This window comes from Sus scrofa, chromosome 1 (genome assembly GCF_054392235.1).
Source record: "Sus scrofa isolate SSC_HxYL_T2T_F1_AM1 chromosome 1, Sscrofa_HxYL_maternal_Yorkshire_Landrace_v2.0, whole genome shotgun sequence".
Taxonomy (NCBI): Eukaryota; Metazoa; Chordata; class Mammalia; order Artiodactyla; family Suidae; genus Sus; species Sus scrofa.
Window position 1 is genome coordinate 129,606,312 of NC_139383.1, and position 18,361 is coordinate 129,624,672.

The window sequence follows — 18,361 nt, forward strand, 5'->3', positions numbered from 1 at the left end:
AACCTAAAGTATAACTTTAAAAGGGAATAAGAGATTCACTTCACTCTCAGCTCAACCTGTTCAAGCTGTATTAAGAGAATTAATTGCTAGATTAAGGAATGATTTTTTAGAACTAAAAATTGAGTGAAATAAACTATAAAATTTTGTTGAGCTTAATGCTGTACCTTCTTTGCAATAATGGAGGTTTAAAAAATTATCTGCAAATAATGAAACATTTTCTATAGACTTAAATAGTGTTGTGATATGTTAAATTTTTTACTAGATCCCGGGATTCCTCTGCACTTCCAGTCAAACGACTTTGGCATTTCCTGGTTAAACAAGAAGTCCTTCAAGAGACGTTCATTAGATATATTTTCACTAAGAAAAGAAAGCAGAGTGAGGTATTTTGTTTTTTGTTTTTATTTATTTATTTATTTATTTTTTCTTTTTAGGGCCATACCTGCCACATATGGAAGTTCCTAGCCTCGGGACTAATTGGAGCTGCAGCTGCCATACTGCAATGGCCACAGCAATGCCAGATTCAAGTCATATCTGTGACCTATGCCTCAGCTTGGGGCAACGCCAGATCCTTAAGCCACTGAGCAAGGCCAGGGGTCAAACCCACATCCTCATGGATACTGGTCGGGTTCTTAACCCACTGAGCCACAACGGGAACTCCCCAGAGTGAGGTATTTTGAAAAAACAAAACAAAACAAAAAAAGTCTTGTAATTTTTGTTAAGTTTTCTTTAACATTTCTAGTGAAGCCAGTGCTTGATTTACTTGAAATTTACTTTGGGTTGGCAACTTATTTTATTATCTTTCACACATCATAGGTAACAGTTTACCAAAGTAATTTTTTTTTTTTTTTTTTTTGGCCATGCCTATGATATGTGGAAGTTCCTAGGCCAAGGATCAGGATAGGCTGCTGTAGTGACAATGCCAAATCCTTAACCCACTGTGCTACAAGGGAACTCCTAGAGAATTTTTTAAGCTAAAAACTTTGAATTTTTATTTTGTAGCAGTGAAACAACTTAGTCCTTTGATAAGTCCTGTATTGTCATGTGAAAGTTGGTACTTCCTTTATAATATTTGCCATTGGACTTTCACATGCAACAAACATGGTGATGGACATTTTGGGGAATGTAATATATAAATGAGTATACTCTATGTTATGATTCTCTATCATTTAATTAAAATTATAGTATAACCCTTTTACAAGCATTTTTATTTATCTAGCAATTAACAGGATAAACTGTAGAAGCAACAAATTCAGGATAATTCTGTGAGAGAGATTAAACTACAGAAATACCCAATACGAGATAAAGGAAGATTGCTTTTACAAAGTGAGGCAGAGATTATACATTCCACGGTGATTTTTTAAGCTAAATATAAGTAGTGTAATGCCATTCAGGGTTCAAGAAGAGTCAGGCATTTGGGAGAGTGACACTTTAGAACTTAAAATGATTTCTTTATCATAAAATGAGAGGTAAACAGATCTTATGTATAAGCATTTCAGTCCATTTGACTATTTAATGAGGTAATGGGCAGACTGTTCAGTGTAGAGTGTCAGATATGATTAAACATTTGGCAGACAAAACCTGTGAGAAGGAAAAAATGAATCATATTTCACTTAGAAAAGTGAAAACCGAGAGGGACAGTCTACATGGCTCAGTTTCTCAAGGTAAAATACAGAACTGCTTTTCCAATTTTATGCATACCTAGGGCAGTAGAACCTATGGGACTCATTCCTTTCTCTTCGCTAGTCGTACGTAATCTGAATGGTTATTGTGGTCAGTCATTTATTTTTTTCCTGTGAACAGTCTTTTTTTTTTTTTTTTCTGTACTTAAGGAATTAGAGGAAGGAACTGTAGACATTCTTTTGTGTCTTATAAGCTTTTTTTTTTTTTTTTTGGATAACAGAAGTCTTGATTGATATAGGGCTTGTTAGGGAAATCATAGAGCCAAAGTCATTTCCTCCTTCATTTAATCCATTGTTTACTGCATTTTCCAAAATGAAAGATACTGCTTAGTTAGGGCTCTGTTATTACCAGAAAGCCAGGTCATTGAAGGATTTATTTTCTTTTCTGTTAAATTAGATCCCATTTGTTTACTTATTTGTTATTATTTCCATTACTCAAGGAGACACTTCCAAAAAGATACTGCTCCAGTTTATGTTAAAGAGTGGTCTATCTATGTTTTCCTCTAGGAGTTTTATTGTATCCAGTCTTACATTTAAGTCTTTAATCTATTTTGAGTTGATTTTTGTGATTTTTGACAATTATTTAAATTATTTAAAAAATTTTTAATATTTTAAATTATTTTAAAAAATTTTATTGGAGTGTTTGTAGTTGACTTACAATGTTGTGTTTGTTTCAGGTGTATAGTGAAGTGATTCCGTTATACACATACATATATCCATTCCTTTTTAGATTCTTTTCCTGTATAGGTTGTTAGAGAGTATTGAGTAGATTTCCCTGTGCTATAAGTAGGTCCTTATTATTTATCTATTTTACCTTAGTAGTGCGTATATGTTATATCCCAGCCCCCTAATTTATCCCTCCCATCAGCCTTTCTTTCCCCTTTGGTAACCATAAGCTTGGTTTCTGTGTTGTAAATAATTTCTTTTATATCATTTTTTTTTACTAGATTCCACATATTAGTGATCTCATACTACATTTGTCTTTCTCTGTCTGACACTTCACTTAGTATGGTAATTTCTAGGTGCATATGTGTTACTGGAGAATGTTGTGATTTCGTTCTTTTGCATGCAGCTGTCCAGTTTTCCCAGCACTACTTGTTGAAGAGACTGCCTTTTCTCCATTGTATATCCTTGCTGCCTTTGTCATGAGATTTAATTGACCATAGGTGTGTGGGTTTATTTTCTGCTTTTCTGATTGCTATGGCTAGGATACTTATAACACTATGTTGAATAAAAGTGATGAGAGTGGACATCCTTGTCATGTTCCTTATGTTAGAGGAAATGCTTTCAGCTTTTTGCTGTTGAGTATGGTATTAGCTGTGGGTCTGTCATATATAGCCTTTATTATATTTAGATAGTATTCCCTTTGGTGAGAGTTTTTATCATGAATGGTTGTTGAATTTTGTCGAATAACTTTTCTGCATCTATTGAGGTCATATGGTTTTTATTCTTCAGTTAATGTGGTGTATCATAATGTGATTGATTTGCAGATATTGAAAAATCCTTGCATCTCACTTGATCATGGTGTATGATCCTTTTAATATGTAGTGTTCCTCAAATTATTAAACACAGTGATTTCTTGGAAGTACGCTTCAATGATTTGTAAGGGTAATAGCCGTTTTGCTTCGTTGGATCATCAGAGCCTCAGAGTGCCAGCAAGCCAGGGTCTGGGTTGCTTGGACCCTCAGACTCCTGTCATGACCTTCAGGATCTGTTGTTGTCTCCTTTCTGGCTTCCCTCTTCCCTCTTCCCTCTTCCCATTCTGGCTGTTACCTCCTCTTCTTTACATTTGTCCATCCCTGTGCTCCTCTAGGGAGCAGCCCAAGCTGTGTGTTCTTGTCCAGTTTTCTGCCAGCAGAGGCTCTCCATGTAGAGTGAGGTGGGACAGAGATAAACTGACCATTTCTTAAAATGCTGTATAAGTGTTTGTTGGTTGGCTCCAGGGAGGGGAAGTAGATGGCTGGGAGTTTGGATGGGAGGAAGAATTTTTATCATGTACTCTTTGTACCTTTTGAATTTTATATGGTCGAATGAAATTAATATCTTATTCAGTGCTGTCCAGTAGAACTTCTTGTGATAATAGGATTTATCTGTTCTGTATAGTAGTCACCAGACACATGTGGTTATTGAGCACTTGAAGTGTGCTAGTGTGATTGAGGGATTGATTTTAATTTTATTTAAATAGCCACATGTGGTTAGCAGCTACTGAATTGAATAGTATAGATCTGCTGAAAAATGGTTTTAATTTAGAAGGAAAATTTTAAAGCTGTTAAGACAAAATAAAAATTGGTCTCTTAGTTCAGAAATATGCAAAATTTATTAAAACTACCCATCCAGTAGTAGTGTTTTATCTTTTTAAACTATTAAATAGGATATTTTGGTCGAGAAATTTGGTAAATTAAATGAATTGATTAGTTAGTATAATTGGCAAAGTAATCCTAAGGATGCTACAATGTTGGTTAATTTTTTTTTGGGGGGGGGGTCTTTTTGCCTTTTCAAGGGCCGCTTCTCACGGCATATGGAGGTTCCCAGGCTAGGAGTCGAATCAGAGCTGTAGTCACCGGCCTACGCCAGAGCCACAGCAACGCGGGATTCGAGCCGCGTCTGCAACCTGCACCACAGCTCACGGCAACGCCTGATTCTTAACCCACTGAGCAAGGCCAGGGATCGAACCCGCAACCTCATGGTTCCCAGTCGGATTCATTAACCACCGCGCCACGACGGGAACTCCAATGTTGGTTAATTGTAAAAAATTACTTGATAAAAATAAAATTCAGAGAAATGCTCAAATTTTAGATATATTCATAAGAAGATATTTTTACTCATTGAGTATTCCACAAAACAAGTTTTTGTGACAAAAATTGATAAATGTGGCAAACTTAACCATTCGATTGAAGGCAAATAGGTTCTTTAGCAATCTGGCTTTTGCCAAATTCTCTTCCCCTCTTGTCAGCTGCTGCAGCCTTGGGCAGTCACTGCAGGCCCAGATAATTGGGCCCGGTTGGCTGAAAGAGAGGCGAGCCCTGCAGGAGGCATTAGGAGGAGTATATTGCTCCTATCAAACCTTCAGAGGTTTTGACATCAGAACAGAAATATTACTTCTAACTGAAGCCATCCTTAATGGTCCTGTCATCACCCAGGAGCAAGTTGTAGGTGTGATTTCTTTCCCATGCATCATCTCATCAAGCAGTTACTTGTAAGGAGAACAATTACAGGATTATATATAATACATGTGAATTCTAATCCCTGACTCTCTCTTCACGGATATATTCCTTATGAGTAAGAGTGAAGTAATTATCAGTACTTTCAATCTGTATTTAGAAAAAAATAGTTTTAATTTTTTATTGGAAACAAACCCCTATAAAATAGCAGTCTGCATAGTATAGAATGCATCTGATTGTATTTTTAATAGATGCAGTTTGTTAGAACTTTAAGTTATACAACTGATGCACAAATAATGGATTTTTATTTTGAAATTGTTTTTATATATGTAGTAGTCATTTTGATTTTGCCTGTTTTGCTTTGTGTTTTTTTTGATGGCATCACATTTTACTCTGTTTAATTTTGATTTTGTGCTTTTAAATTCATTTCTAAAACTTGCAAATTCATTTTTGCCATCTTTAAGTGATGGCGTGACCATTTCAGTTTGAAAATTTTTGTTCTTTTTATAATTTTGTTCCATGCATGTGTTTTGTGTTTGTGACGGTGTGGTGTTATTTAGTCTATAGAAGAACATGTGGAGCAGGTCAAACAAAACTGCAGCGTAGCAGAAGATTGCCACATCAAGGTAGTGTTCTATGCTCTTGTATATAGCTCACTCCTTAAAGTTCAAGGAGCCACCCCTCATTTCTAATACTAACCATGGCCTGCCCAGCTGGCTAACTCGCCACAGCGCTCACTGCTCCCACGCACCTCAGTGGCGCAGGGTAGGAGATGCTCCACCGTGTCCATTGTGGTCTTTCTTGCTGTTGGTTCTTCTCTTTCTGGCCTCCTCTTCTGTCTTCCCTTTGGTCCCTTGTCCCCATCTGTTCTCACACATGATTGTTTTATCTTTCCTGCTTCTTGATTCTGCCTCTTCTTTCCTTCCCATCACCTTTGACTCTTACACCTTCCTCTCATGCAGTCTCCTTCATTCCTTTCTAACTATTCTTCTGTCCGACTTCTTACTCCTGTCTCATCACCCATATTTAGAAATATTTCATTTCTTACGTGATTCCTTTGTCTTTCTATGTCTTTTTCTCCCACATTCTTACTGCAGTATCTTTGTGCACTTTCGGAAGAGATGAGGGACAAGTTACTGTTATAAATTACTAGTGAAAATTATGTTAGCTATCTTTTGTGACCGTTACTTAGTATACTATAATCACAGTGGAAATCTTTATAATTGGGGTGATTGCAGGGCATCAGAAAATTTAAGCTAATTCTGAAGCTAATTTTCAACACACATTGCTGGTACCTTTTTTCTTGCTGCTGCTGCTGCTGCTGCTACATTTTCTTCTTGTCCTTCTTTTAAAATTTGTGGGATGTATATATATCTCTCTGGAGCTATGTTGCGGTAACTAAAACTGCTGCCTGTCTTACAGGTTGAAGCAGATCTGGGCTATCCAGGGGGAAAAGCAAAAATCATTCATAAGGAATCAGATATGATCATGGCATTTTCCATTAATAAGGTAAAGTCTTTAGTCATTATAAAGAATGTAGTACTTTGTTTCATGAAGTTGCTGAAGTGATTGACTCTGCTTTTGCTTTTACAGGCAAACTGTAATGAAATTGTTTTGGCTTCAACACATGATGTACAAGAACTTGATGTTACCTCTCTACTGGCCTCTCAGGCATACATTTGGATTGGAGAAGAATATGACAGAGAATCCAAAAGGTTTGTTTCTTAAGCAGTCAATTTTAAATGTAGTTTTCTTCAAAAAGAACCTGGATTAAATGGTTATGCACATGCTTTGAATGATCTTGGAAAGTCTATGTACCTCTCTCCCTTCATTTGGGAATGAGACAAACATAATTGTTTTGGCTGCCAATAAAAGGCTCTGCTTACGTCTGTGACCAAATTACATTTCTTCCATTAGACCCTGAACTATTCACAGTGCTTGAGTTAGCATAATCCCCAACACCAAAGCCTGATGTTAACAACTGCCGCTTGGACATTTAATCCCAAAGAAATGTCAGAAGTTACGCAATATGCAATAAATTCAGCTGACCTGGATGATTACAATAAAAAGCAGAATACACCAGTATATTAGACTGATTGATGAGTCACGCTTAATGAGTAATTTTCAGTGTTTCCTCTTGATTATCTTTTTAGAAGCATACCTTTTTTACAGATGAAAATGTAAACAACTTTACTTTTCAGTAAAACTATGGATACTGCACCAAGAGTGTAGGAGCACTTTCCTGTTTTGGGGTTTCTCCTCCACGTTTTCCCTCCCTCTTGCTTTTCTCCAGACTCTCTCGGAAATTGTATGTGCTGGGAATGGTGCCTTGATAGCCTCTTTCATTGTGCTGTTTTCTATCTTGTTAGTGTATAATATAATCAGGTTTCAGTCATACTTCTGGGTAGGTGTAACCGTGTAATATGATATAATCTATCGTTAAAAATTCCTGTAACATTTTTGTGCAATAATTAGTGCCTTAACTTTAAGAACTCTGTTAACTCAAGTTTCTTGAAAATGTATGAATTTTATAAGTGTACTTCTAGAGAACATATAATCTTTTTCTATACAGGATAGAAAGAAAATCTGTGTTAAAAACTTCAAACATTTGTTTTAACTTGTGTAACAGTAAGATTCCCCTGAACATTAGACTAAACTTTTATTTTGCCTAAAGGGAAAAAGTTAACCAGTACTAAAATTGGCTATGATTAAGACTTGTATCTAAGTTTTTCCCATGGATATTTATTCATCTTTTTAAAAAAATAAAGACTGTCCTGGAAGTTCCCTTGTAGCATAGTGGGTTAAGGATCTCGTGTTGCTGCAGCTGTGGTGCAGGTCACAACTGTGACACAGATTCAATGCCTGGCCTGGGAACTTGCACAGGCTGCGAGCCTGGCCAAAAATAAATAAATAAAGACTGTCCTTTGGGTACATAAAAAGCTCTGTAACTGGAATTTATGTTGAGAAAATGGAACTTTCACAGTAACGCACGGATGTTTTCCACAGTTCAGATGATATTGATTATCGTGGTTCCACTACAACTCTTTATCAACCCAATGCAGCATCCTATTCAGCAAGTCAGGTGCATCCACCTTCATCTCTGCCGTGGCTGGGCAGTGGACAGACTAGCACTGGAGCTAGTGTGGTATGTTATTCACTATTAGGTATGGTTTCTGGCTATGGACTCACTCAGAACTAGGTTGAAATCACTTTGACCTAGGATGATGCTGAAGAGCAGCGCATTGACCAGTTAGTACACCTCAGTAACAGCAGCTAACATGCCATGAGTTTCTTGTGTCAGATGCATGCTTTTACTTATAATAGTCCTAGGTGTTAGGTTCTGTTATCTCCCACTATCATTTTATAGATGAGCAAACTGAGAGGCACAGAGTGGTAAGGCAGAGATGGAGAGCAATTCGTGTCTAAGTGTTTGAAGAGTGCACCAGTAACATTGCTGTTAGTCCCTGTAGTTAAAGGGGTCCCATTCTCATGTTCTGCTCTGAAGACTCTGGAGATACTCCTGATTGTCCTCAGGGAGGGGCACCTGGAGGAGAGTTCCCTTTATCACTAGATGAAGCGACTTGATACCCTCACAGTCCTCACAGGCCAGGGCCTCACCAATAAGTGACTGTGCTTTCCCAGCCTGTTCAGACAGATGTCGTATATTAAGTGGGTCAGGAAATCCACAGCAGGGTGTATTTCAGGAATAATCCAGGTATGAGAGTGTAAATGTGATCAGGATTAGAGTTGGCCTGAAGCATATCCTTCCTCATCTCTTCTGTGATGCACAATGTCAATTTATTTTTAATCTTCTTTTAAAGCTGATGAAAAGGAATCTACATAATGTTAAGAGAATGACCTCACACCCAGTCCATCAGTACTGTAAGTATTTTATTTATGATCCATGGACTGTAAGAGGCCTCTGTCATTCTGAAGTTGGCTTCTAGAATGGGAAATATTGAAACTCTTTCTGTAGCTTTATTTCTTGTTTTTTGCTTGTCCTTTTGCATCTCAGATCTTACAGGTGCTCAGGATGGCAGTGTGCGAATGTTTGAATGGACACGACCTCAGCAACTTGTCTGTTTCCGCCAAGCTGGCAATGCAAGAGTTACCAGATTGTATTTCAATTCACAAGGCAACAAGGTTAGTTCCAGGAGGTTACTGCTAAGTTCATCTGAAAATAATCGTGGATATTTATGAGTAAATGGCCAGTAACACTACATCTGAAAACAAATTCACTCTGGATTTAAGCTGAGCAGGCAATTTGATGGTGTCTGTTTACATAGCCCCCCCTGGCTCTCAATAAAAGCATAAATCCACAGAATTTTGTGTGGATGAATTAATCATCCACTTACAGATACTAAGCACTCTGTGAGGGTAAAGAACCCTCTTTTCGTTAAATATGTTGAAGGTACCTGTGTGTAGAGTCAGGCACATGAGCAAATTCCAGTTTCTTACTGAATTCTCTTAGAGAAGTTTGGAGGAAAACAAACTTTGGAGGCATGGGAAAGCATTTAAAAGGCCGCAGGATGTTTTAATACTTGGGCTTTCTTGAGAACTACAGCAACAGAAACATAGATTTAGGCAGAATGTTAGTTAAGTGGGGACTAAGTGACTCCCCTTCCATACATGATTTTACCTCTGATATGAAGTGTGTGTAATATCTACATTGTTCTTACAGTGTGCTGTTGCAGATGGAGAGGGTTTTCTGAGTATCTGGCAAGTAAACCAAACTGCATCAAATCCCAAACCTTACCTAGTAAGTACCATTCAACATTCCCAGAGCACAGCCAGAGCTCACTGTGTTTGTGAAGTGTTCTTTTCAGACAGAGAATCCCAGGATCTGTTGGGAAGGGGACTGTTGTGTCTAGCAACCAAAGCCCAGCGCCCACCATTGCCTAGTTTTAGAGAAAAATGACTAAAAAGCAAAAAACTTTACTTTTCACAGCTTGAAGAGTGAAAATATTTAGGGGCTTTCCCTAACTTCTTAAAGATGGTTTTGTAGTGATAAATTGTAAGTACTGTATTAAAAAACAAACAGGATCCATGTAGGCCAGTTTGCTCCAGAATGTTGTTTACTAGATTATAAAAAATAAAAAGCATTCCTGGTAGGCCACCGCGTTCATTGATCCAGGTCATGATAAATCACTTGGTGATGTAGACAGGCATGTGTGCATTTAGTGGGGCTGGGGCACAGGGAAGGGAGGAAGGTGATGCTATTCTCTGCAGACTTCTGGCTTCACATATGTTGACTTTAATTTTCTAGAGTGTGTATATGCAGTAAGATGTTTTTCTTAAATTAGTATATTCTGTATCATAAAGTCTTGACAGAAAGAGAAGTGATCTTCAATCTGTCCTACTCCTTTGGTCATATCTATACCATGATAATTCCCAACAGAAAACCATTTTATTTTAAATACTCTGATTCTCCTTCAGAGTCCTCACCTCCAAATTTCTCTTCATCCACTCCTGACCCAACAAGGAAAGTCAGGCCTGTCTCAGATGGTTCCTCACAGCACTGGAACATCCTCAGGTGCTGTCCTGGGCAGCCTTAAACTGTGCATTTTTTATTTGCAGGACCACTTTTGAGCTTGTTTTATTACTGCTCTTCACTTGGGGCAAGGGCAGGGTACAGACAGGTAGAAAGGAAGGTGGCTATTTAGGTTACAAAGTTAATTTGACTTGAGTCCTTCATGTCTAAGACTAGATGGACAGGCATGTAAGAGTTTTTCCTCCTTGGGTGATGGTTGTATATTATGATTGAATGTTATTATTTACAGCTGTATTTGAGATGATTAGCATTAAAATAGTTTGATTGAGCCCTTAATAAATAATTAAATGGCTTGGTTAAGTTTAGATACTTGGTATTTTATTCCTTTCTTACCTAATCCAAAAAAATAACATTTAATTCCATGTTTTTGCTAACTCTTGCAGTTTTAACAAATAATTGGGTATTAGCCACATAATATGCAAATGACAGCTAATCTTGTCACTTATTCTTTATTTTAAAAACTGTCCTTAGCTCATGCATATATGGTTAGCAAAAATGTGTTTGTTCTGTACATTTTACTGGATTTCGAGATAACATCAGCTGCACTTTGTTCCCATAGAGTTGGCAGTGCCACAGTAAAGCCACAAGTGACTTTGCATTTGTTACCTCCTCAAGTCTAGTTGCCACATCTGGACAGTCCAATGACAATAGGTAGGTTGACAGAGAAGCCAAGAGAGAAATAAACACATTTTAGGCAGAAAGGTATTCTTGCTACAAAGTATGGTTTTCTATTTAGGTTTTTCCACTTCAGGAATACAAAGACTATGTTATATAATTCTTCGAGTACTTTTCCTCACCAGAAAGTGAAAGACCACAATTACTCCTAATGTAACCTATTAATAATTGTGTGGAATTTTGATGTTAAAGCTATTTTTATTAATTGCAGTAATACTGTAGATTTTTGAGATGCTGTAGCCATCGTTTTCAACACTCTTGGCCTTAACATTGTTTCCATTGGCAACATGTGCCCACCAGTAAGATCTCTCATTTCCCTGTTGTGTTTGCCCCCAGGGGTATAAAAGCATCATTCTGCTCAGGAAATCACATCTCGGTTTCCCTGGAGTGATGATGGAAAAGAGATAGGGCTGGGGGATGAGATGGGGCAGAGTTGGGCAGGACCATGTGAGGACAGAAACCTGTGGTTTGAAAAGGAGAAACCCTGAAAGAGGTACATCCCCACTCCCAACCTCTGGGTTGGGGTTAGGGTTAGAATCACTGCTTCCTAAATGGAAGAGAGCAAAAAAATGCAGTAGTCAGTAAGTTAAAACATTTGATGTGCTGACACAGTTTACTCCTAGTGAGAATTTAGAGCAGTTGTTTATTTTTGTTATTATTTCTTTATTAGAAATGTGTGCCTGTGGGACACATTGATATCACCTGGAAACAGCCTCATTCATGGTGAGTGAGTTAAGTTTGTGATTTTCTGTGCACCATATAGGAAAGCTCTTCTGGTTTTACTTAAACAGTAAATCCAGTGAGTGTTTTATTCATGGGTTAAAAATGGAGAAATATTTAGAATGAATAAGATTCCGAAAGTTAACTACAGTATCTGGCTGCCTTGCTGAGGTAAATGTGTATGGTCATGGAAATCCAGCCAGCCTAGAATAATTTTTGTGTCGTAGTCCACTCAGAAGATATGATATGGAGAGTGTGCTATTAACAAGGCCATGTAAGGAATTAGTTGTCAAGAGTTCCTTCAGCTCAGTAGAAGTGAGATCACATTGTAAAGAATTAAACCTAGCCATAAAATAAGTTAACCTTATGATGAGTTAGAAATACGAACAATGTCATTCAAACATAACTCCTTTTGAGACAGTGTTTTCCAAATTGCTGTCCTCAAAATCTGTTGTCTACATAGTGCCTCCAAGAATGCTCACTGCTCCAGTGAGTTTGGGTTAAACTGAGCTTGGTGGAATTTTTTTTTTTAACATATTTCTCAGTCTTTTACTCTTCTGTGTATTTTGAAAGGTGTAGTTGTTTCCCAATTTTGATTGCAAAGTTCTTTTTCTTGTAAATAATTATTAATATCTCTTAAGGATTTGCCACAGATTAGTTTAAGGCTTTAATCATATTGAATGCAGAGCCCTGGGAAGGATAACTTCTTAACTTGCAGCTGGTACTTTTCACAGTAGTGTAGTTGAGTTACAATTACTTTACTCCCTAGCTGAGAAGAACTTTTGATAAGGGTTTATGTGGGGGCAGTAAATACTTATCATTGGTGGGATTAATGAGGACACTGAATATCATTGAGAAGTTTGGTCTCCTTTGCACTTTTCCTTCCACCTACTTCTTAGGATGCAGTATAACTTAGTTTAGGCTTGAATTTTAAAGTTTGTGTTTTTCATGTTGAGATTATAGTGAAGAATTTTTTTCTCTGCCATTGTCTATACTAATACTTTGATCATACAGTTACAGAAAATAGAAAGGAAAATGTGATAGTAATTTCTGTTTTAAATGCTTATTTCAATACTGTCAGAACTGCCAAGATGGCCATAGTTGGGGAAAGGTTCTTGACGTTTCTCTTCTTCAGGTTTCACGTGCCATGATCACGGTGCCACGGTGCTCCACTATGCACCAAAACAGCAACTCCTCATATCTGGAGGCAGGAAAGGCCACATCTGCATTTTTGACATCAGGCAGAGGCAGCTGATTCACACATTCCAGGCACATGACTCCGCTATTAAGGCGCTGGCTCTCGATCCCTGTGAGGAATATTTTACCACAGGTTCAGCAGAAGGTAACATCAAGGTGAGTCAGTACCAGAGGCTGGAATGTGCTCAGTGTTTTATCTGCTGTCGAGATTGACTGGGGAGGGGGAACCAAACCACAGAACTCACTACATTCTTTGAAACGATGGCGTAAAGGGAAGCTTTGTGGGAATGACTGTCTCTTGACCCGCTTCCTCCCTTACTTCCTCGTGGTTCTTTCCAAACTATTAGGATCTAGAAAAACAGATAATCAAATTCAGTCTACTTTTTACGTCATTAAAAAGCAATCAAATTCAGTCTACTTTTAGGTCATTAAAAAGCTTTAAAAAAATGAGTTTAACTAATGCATGGATTTTTGGGTGGCATCATTTTGGCTTCTCAGAGGAAGTTGTACTTCCTGCCCTCCCCACACCTCTGCCCCCTAGTACCTGGCACTGTTTTGTAGAGTGAGGTCTCTGGGAAAGTGAGGTGGGGCTGGTTTGTTTGTTTGTTTGCCCCAGGGCCTAGCATACCTTAGGAATGTATTTAATTGGATTAGAGATGGGATATATATGGTTAATATGAAAGAAGAGGACCGTGAAGATAGGAATTTGAAAGAAGGAACAGAAAAGTGTAAGGACAGTAAATGAATCATGTGAATGGTATTATTCCAATTAGATAAATAAAGTGTTAAGTGTTAAAGTGTTAAGAAAGTGGCAGTGATTGGCTGGGAAAGTTGGGCTTTAATGAGATTCAATTGGGCCAGGAGAATAGAAGTACAGGCCATGTTTTTATAAGCTTTGGATCTTTCTTTTCTAAAATGACATAAGCTTTTTGTTTTCACTTTTTCTTTAAACTAGGTTTGGAGATTGACAGACCATGGCCTAATTCATTCATTTAAAAATGAACATGCTAAACAGTCCATATTCAGAAACCTTGGGGCTGGAGTCATGCAGATAGACATCACCCAGGGCAACCGGATCTTCTCCTGTGGGGCAGACGGGACACTGAAAACGAGGGTTTTGCCTAGTGCTTTTAACATTCCTCATAGAATTCTTGACATTCCATAAACTTAGGGATTGGGGCTTTATTTTTATAAGCATTTCAATTAAAAAACACACTGCAGAAATTATTAGGCATTTCTGCTTTCCAAGCTGTTATTAACACATTGAAAACAATACAGAGAATCTCTGTGTAGAATTTGAATCTGATCCAAGCTGAGCGTTAGGCTAAGTTTTGCCTATGTGGGAGGGTAGAATGACTATGCATGTACCTTTCATCATGCTGACATACCGAAATAAAATAGCACCTACTATCATATCAAGGGTAGCTATTCTTTACAGCATTTAGCAAACCTGACTCAGAGCACATATGAGGTTAGACATTAGCATACCAGTAAGTTATAATAAAGAGAAGGATCTTTATACCAAATTAAGAAAGAAAATATTGCAGATTCAGGTTTTTTCTTCTTCTTTCCACTGATCGAAGCATGTCTGCAGTCTCCTTTGTTGAAGGCAGGATAGTCATAGGAGTTAAAGCTCCACAGCATAACTTTGGAGGAGTGTGCAGGGACTAGTTCTCTGCTGGGAGAGGTCCTTCCCATTCTTCCCTGCTGAGTATTTTTCCTGTTAGTGTTTATACTGAGCTAGTACTGTAACTTGCAAATGAGTGCAAATTTAAATGCAATGTTTTCCTCACAATTTGCACATTTCACATTTTTTGGACTGCTAGTTTTTCTATTTAAATATTTGCCTTCATGTTAGGAATGTAATATGTGGACATGACATATTTGTAGTTAACTGGAACATACCAAGTCAATACTTCTTTTCTTAGTCCAGTTTAGTACCTTTTCTTTTCATGTATTCAAGGTTAAACACCAACCACATTTTAAGGCTAAGTTGAAACTAAACCAATAGAGCATTTCTTATAATGAAAATGAATGTTAGGCTTTTTGTGGCCAGTTAATAGCTGATGAGATTGGTGATATTATTTATTACCACAGCCTATTGTATAAACTATGCAGAGTTAATTATTATTTGCTTGAAAAATATTAGCCAGTGTTGTCATATTTTGATGTACTTCCTTGGTTATGACCAAAAAATATGTTCTTAAAATACTGAAACCGATGTCTGTGTGTTTAAATGTTTACCAGCAAATTGTCTCATCATGTTAATGAGAATGTTTAATGCCTTTGTGGTAAATAGTAAAATATAATGGCATAAAAGCACCTTTCTCTGAAGGCAATGTGATGTTTGGGCTGTGAAATACATATGTAAAAGAAAAATAAATGTTATTTGTTAATGAGTTTTACCTCAATTTGTGTGGCATTCTTTGATATCGAGATCATTGTAACTTTGTTAAAATGATTAACTGTTAGAGACTTTTTAAGGTATTAGACACAGTTGATTCATTTATAAATTTTTACTGAGTGCCTTCTATATCAACAGTCATTTTAGGAAATGAGAATGGCCATGACCAGACAGAAGGCATGCAGTCTTGGGATTAAGTTAGGTAGGAATGGACCTCGCCATACCTTTTTGTTTATTGAACTGAGTGTGGATTGTGGTGATGACAGAGCTGAGCTGGGAATAGTGCTTATGTAAGTGCTAAGACAGGAGAGAGGATGCCAGAATACACAGGAATGCAAACTTGCAAAAATTGTAAACACATAAGTACACTTAACACAGTCCTGTATACAGTGACCTGTATGTATCCTTTCTGTCATTGTACCTATTATACTAAAATGGTACCAGCTGACTCAGAATCTCAAAGATAATTTTTTTTAAATTTGTAGTTTATTTACAATACTGTCTTAGTTTCAGGTGTACAGCAAAGTGATTTGGTTACACGTTTCTGATTCTTTTTCATTATGTTATTACAAGACATTGAATAGGTTCCCTGTGCTGTACAGTTAATCCTTATTGTTTATTTTATATACTGAGAGAGGTGTGGATCTGGTAATCCTATGCTCCTAATTAATCCCTTCCCCCTTCAAAACCCTAAGTTCGTATTCTGTGTCTGAGTCTGTTTCATTTGTATTATTTTTTTAGACTCAACGTGTAAGTGATATATGAAGTTATCTTTGGCTTACTCGATATGATAATTTCTAGGTCAGTCTATGTTGCTGCAAATGGCATTATTTCATCTTTTTAGGGATGAGTTATATATATATTATTTATAAACACACACACCTTTATCCATTGATCTCTTAATGCACATTTAAGTTGCTTCTGTATCTTGGCTATTATAAATAGTACTGCTATAAATATAGGGGTTATGTATCTTCGTGAATTAAGAGTTTTAATCTTTTCCAGGTATGGGTCCAGGAGTGGGATCCCTGGATCATATGGTTTTTTTTTTTTTTAGTTTTTTAAGGAACCACCACATGGTTTTCCATAGTGGCTGCAAGAATTTAAATACACAGGAACAAAGAGCATAGAAGGATGCCCTCTTCTCCACACTTTTTCCAGTATTTAAGTGGATTAAAGACCTAAAAGTAAGATTGGATCCTATAAACCTTTTAGAGGAAAACATAGGCAGAACCCTCTTTGATGTAAATTGCAGCAGTATCTTTTCATATCTACCTCCTAGAATAATGAAAATAAAAACAAAAAACAAATGGGACCCAGTTAACCTTAAAAGCTTTTGCACAGCAGAGGAAACCATCAAGAAAACCAAAAGACAACCCAGAGAATGGGAGAAAATATTTGCAAATTAAATACAAAATACACAACCTCCAAATATGAAATACACAACTTCCAAATACAAAATACATAACATCCAAAATGCACAACTCATTCAATTAAATGTCCGAAAACCAAACAGCCCGATCAAAAAGTGAGCACAGGATCTAAAGAGACATTTCTCCAAAGACAACATACAGATGACAAAAAATAGAGAAACAAAAAAATGCATGAAAGGATGCTCAAGGAGTTCCCATCATGGCTCAGTGGAAATGTATCTGACTAGCATCCATGAGAACGCAGGTTTGATCCCTGGCCTTGGTCAGTGGGTTAAGGATCCGGTGTTGCCCTGAGCTGAGGTGTAGGTCATAGATGAGGCTGAGATCCCACATTGCTGTGATATAGGCCAGCAGCTACAGCTCTGATTCTGCCCCTAACCTGGGAACCTCCATGTGCCAAGGGTGTGCCCTAAAAAGACAAAAAAAAAAAAAGAAAGAAAGAAAAAGATGCTAAACATCACTAATTATTCAAAACATGGAAATCAAAATGGCAATGCATCATCACCTCATACCAGTCAGAATGGCATCATCGAAAAGCCTACAAACAATAAATGATAGAAAAGGTGCATAGAAAAGGGAACACTCCTACCATCTTGGTGGGAATGTAAATCGGTACAATTACTATGGAAAACAGTCTGACGGTGCCTCCAGCAACTAAAATAGAACTACCCTACACTCCAGTGGTCCCACTCCTTGGCATATAGCCAGAGAAAACCTTAATCTGAAAAGGTACATGAACCCCAATGTTCATAACAGCACTATTCACATAGCCAAGACATAGAAGCAAACTAAATGTCCATCAACCAGAGGAATGGATAAAGAAGATGTGGTACATTTATACAATGAAATATTAGCCATAAAAGAAATGAAATTATACCATTTGCCACAAGATGGATGGACCCAGAGATTATCATATTAAGTGAAATTTAAAAAAGACAAACATCATATATCTTTTAAATATGGAATCTAAAAAAAAATCCATATGAATGAACTTATTTAAGAAAACAGAAACAAACTCACAGCCTTTGAAAGCAAACTCAGTTACCAAAGGGAACAGGTGGGTGGGAGGGATGGATTGGAGGTTTGGGACTGGCATATGCATATTCTTGTATGTGGAATGGATGATCAACAGGCACTTGTTCTATAGCACATTGAACTCTACTCAGTATTCTGTGATAACCCATATGAGGAAAGAATCTGAGAAAAAATGCCCATGTCTGTGGGTCTAACAGAATCATTTTGTTGTTCAGTAGCGATGACAACACCATTGACAATCAGCTGTACTTCAATAAAATTTTAAAAAATGGAAACAAAGGCAAAAGAAAATCATAGGCCAATATCACTGGTGAATAAAGGGCAAAAATCTTCAAAAAATTACTAGCAAACCTAATCCAACAATACATTAAAAGGATCATATACCCTGGTCAGGTGGGATTTACCCCAGAGATGCAAGAATTTTTCAATATACACAAATCAATCATTGTTATATACCACATTAACCCACTGAAGAACGAAAACCACGTGATCATCTCAATAGATGC

The 18,361-nt window shown here is 37.3% G+C and overlaps 2 protein-coding genes across 18 annotated transcripts in view; one reads left to right on the forward strand and one right to left on the reverse strand.

Annotated features, from left to right (window-relative positions):
* The window catches only part of DMXL2 (Dmx like 2), a 160,467-nt gene extending 145,073 nt beyond the window's left edge, over window positions 1-15,394 (forward strand). For 3 of the 5 annotated variants that reach the window (XM_021095420.2, XM_021095423.2, XM_021095456.2), the window contains 12 exons: window positions 263-380; window positions 5,401-5,466; window positions 6,263-6,349; window positions 6,434-6,555; window positions 7,847-7,985; window positions 8,662-8,722; window positions 8,856-8,983; window positions 9,522-9,599; window positions 10,951-11,042; window positions 11,737-11,789; window positions 12,922-13,139; window positions 13,939-15,394. In XM_021095420.2, coding sequence (XP_020951079.1) covers window positions 263-380; window positions 5,401-5,466; window positions 6,263-6,349; window positions 6,434-6,555; window positions 7,847-7,985; window positions 8,662-8,722; window positions 8,856-8,983; window positions 9,522-9,599; window positions 10,951-11,042; window positions 11,737-11,789; window positions 12,922-13,139; window positions 13,939-14,148 — 1,372 coding nt within the window. In that variant the 3' untranslated portion in view covers window positions 14,149-15,394. The remainder of the gene's footprint in view (window positions 1-262; window positions 381-5,400; window positions 5,467-6,262; window positions 6,350-6,433; window positions 6,556-7,846; window positions 7,986-8,661; window positions 8,723-8,855; window positions 8,984-9,521; window positions 9,600-10,950; window positions 11,043-11,736; window positions 11,790-12,921; window positions 13,140-13,938) is intronic. The other 2 variants (XM_021095427.2, XM_021095445.2) reach the window with 1 other exon arrangement.
* GLDN (gliomedin) overlaps window positions 10,827-18,361 on the reverse strand; it is a 162,786-nt gene continuing 155,251 nt past the window's right edge. For all 13 annotated transcript variants that reach the window (XR_014811346.1, XR_014811347.1, XR_014811320.1 and 10 more), the window contains one exon: window positions 10,827-13,333. Coding sequence is in view for 9 of the 13 variants with exons in the window: in XM_084970116.1 (XP_084826242.1) it covers window positions 13,169-13,333 (165 nt within the window). In the remaining 4 variants the exon portion in view is untranslated. The remainder of the gene's footprint in view (window positions 13,334-18,361) is intronic.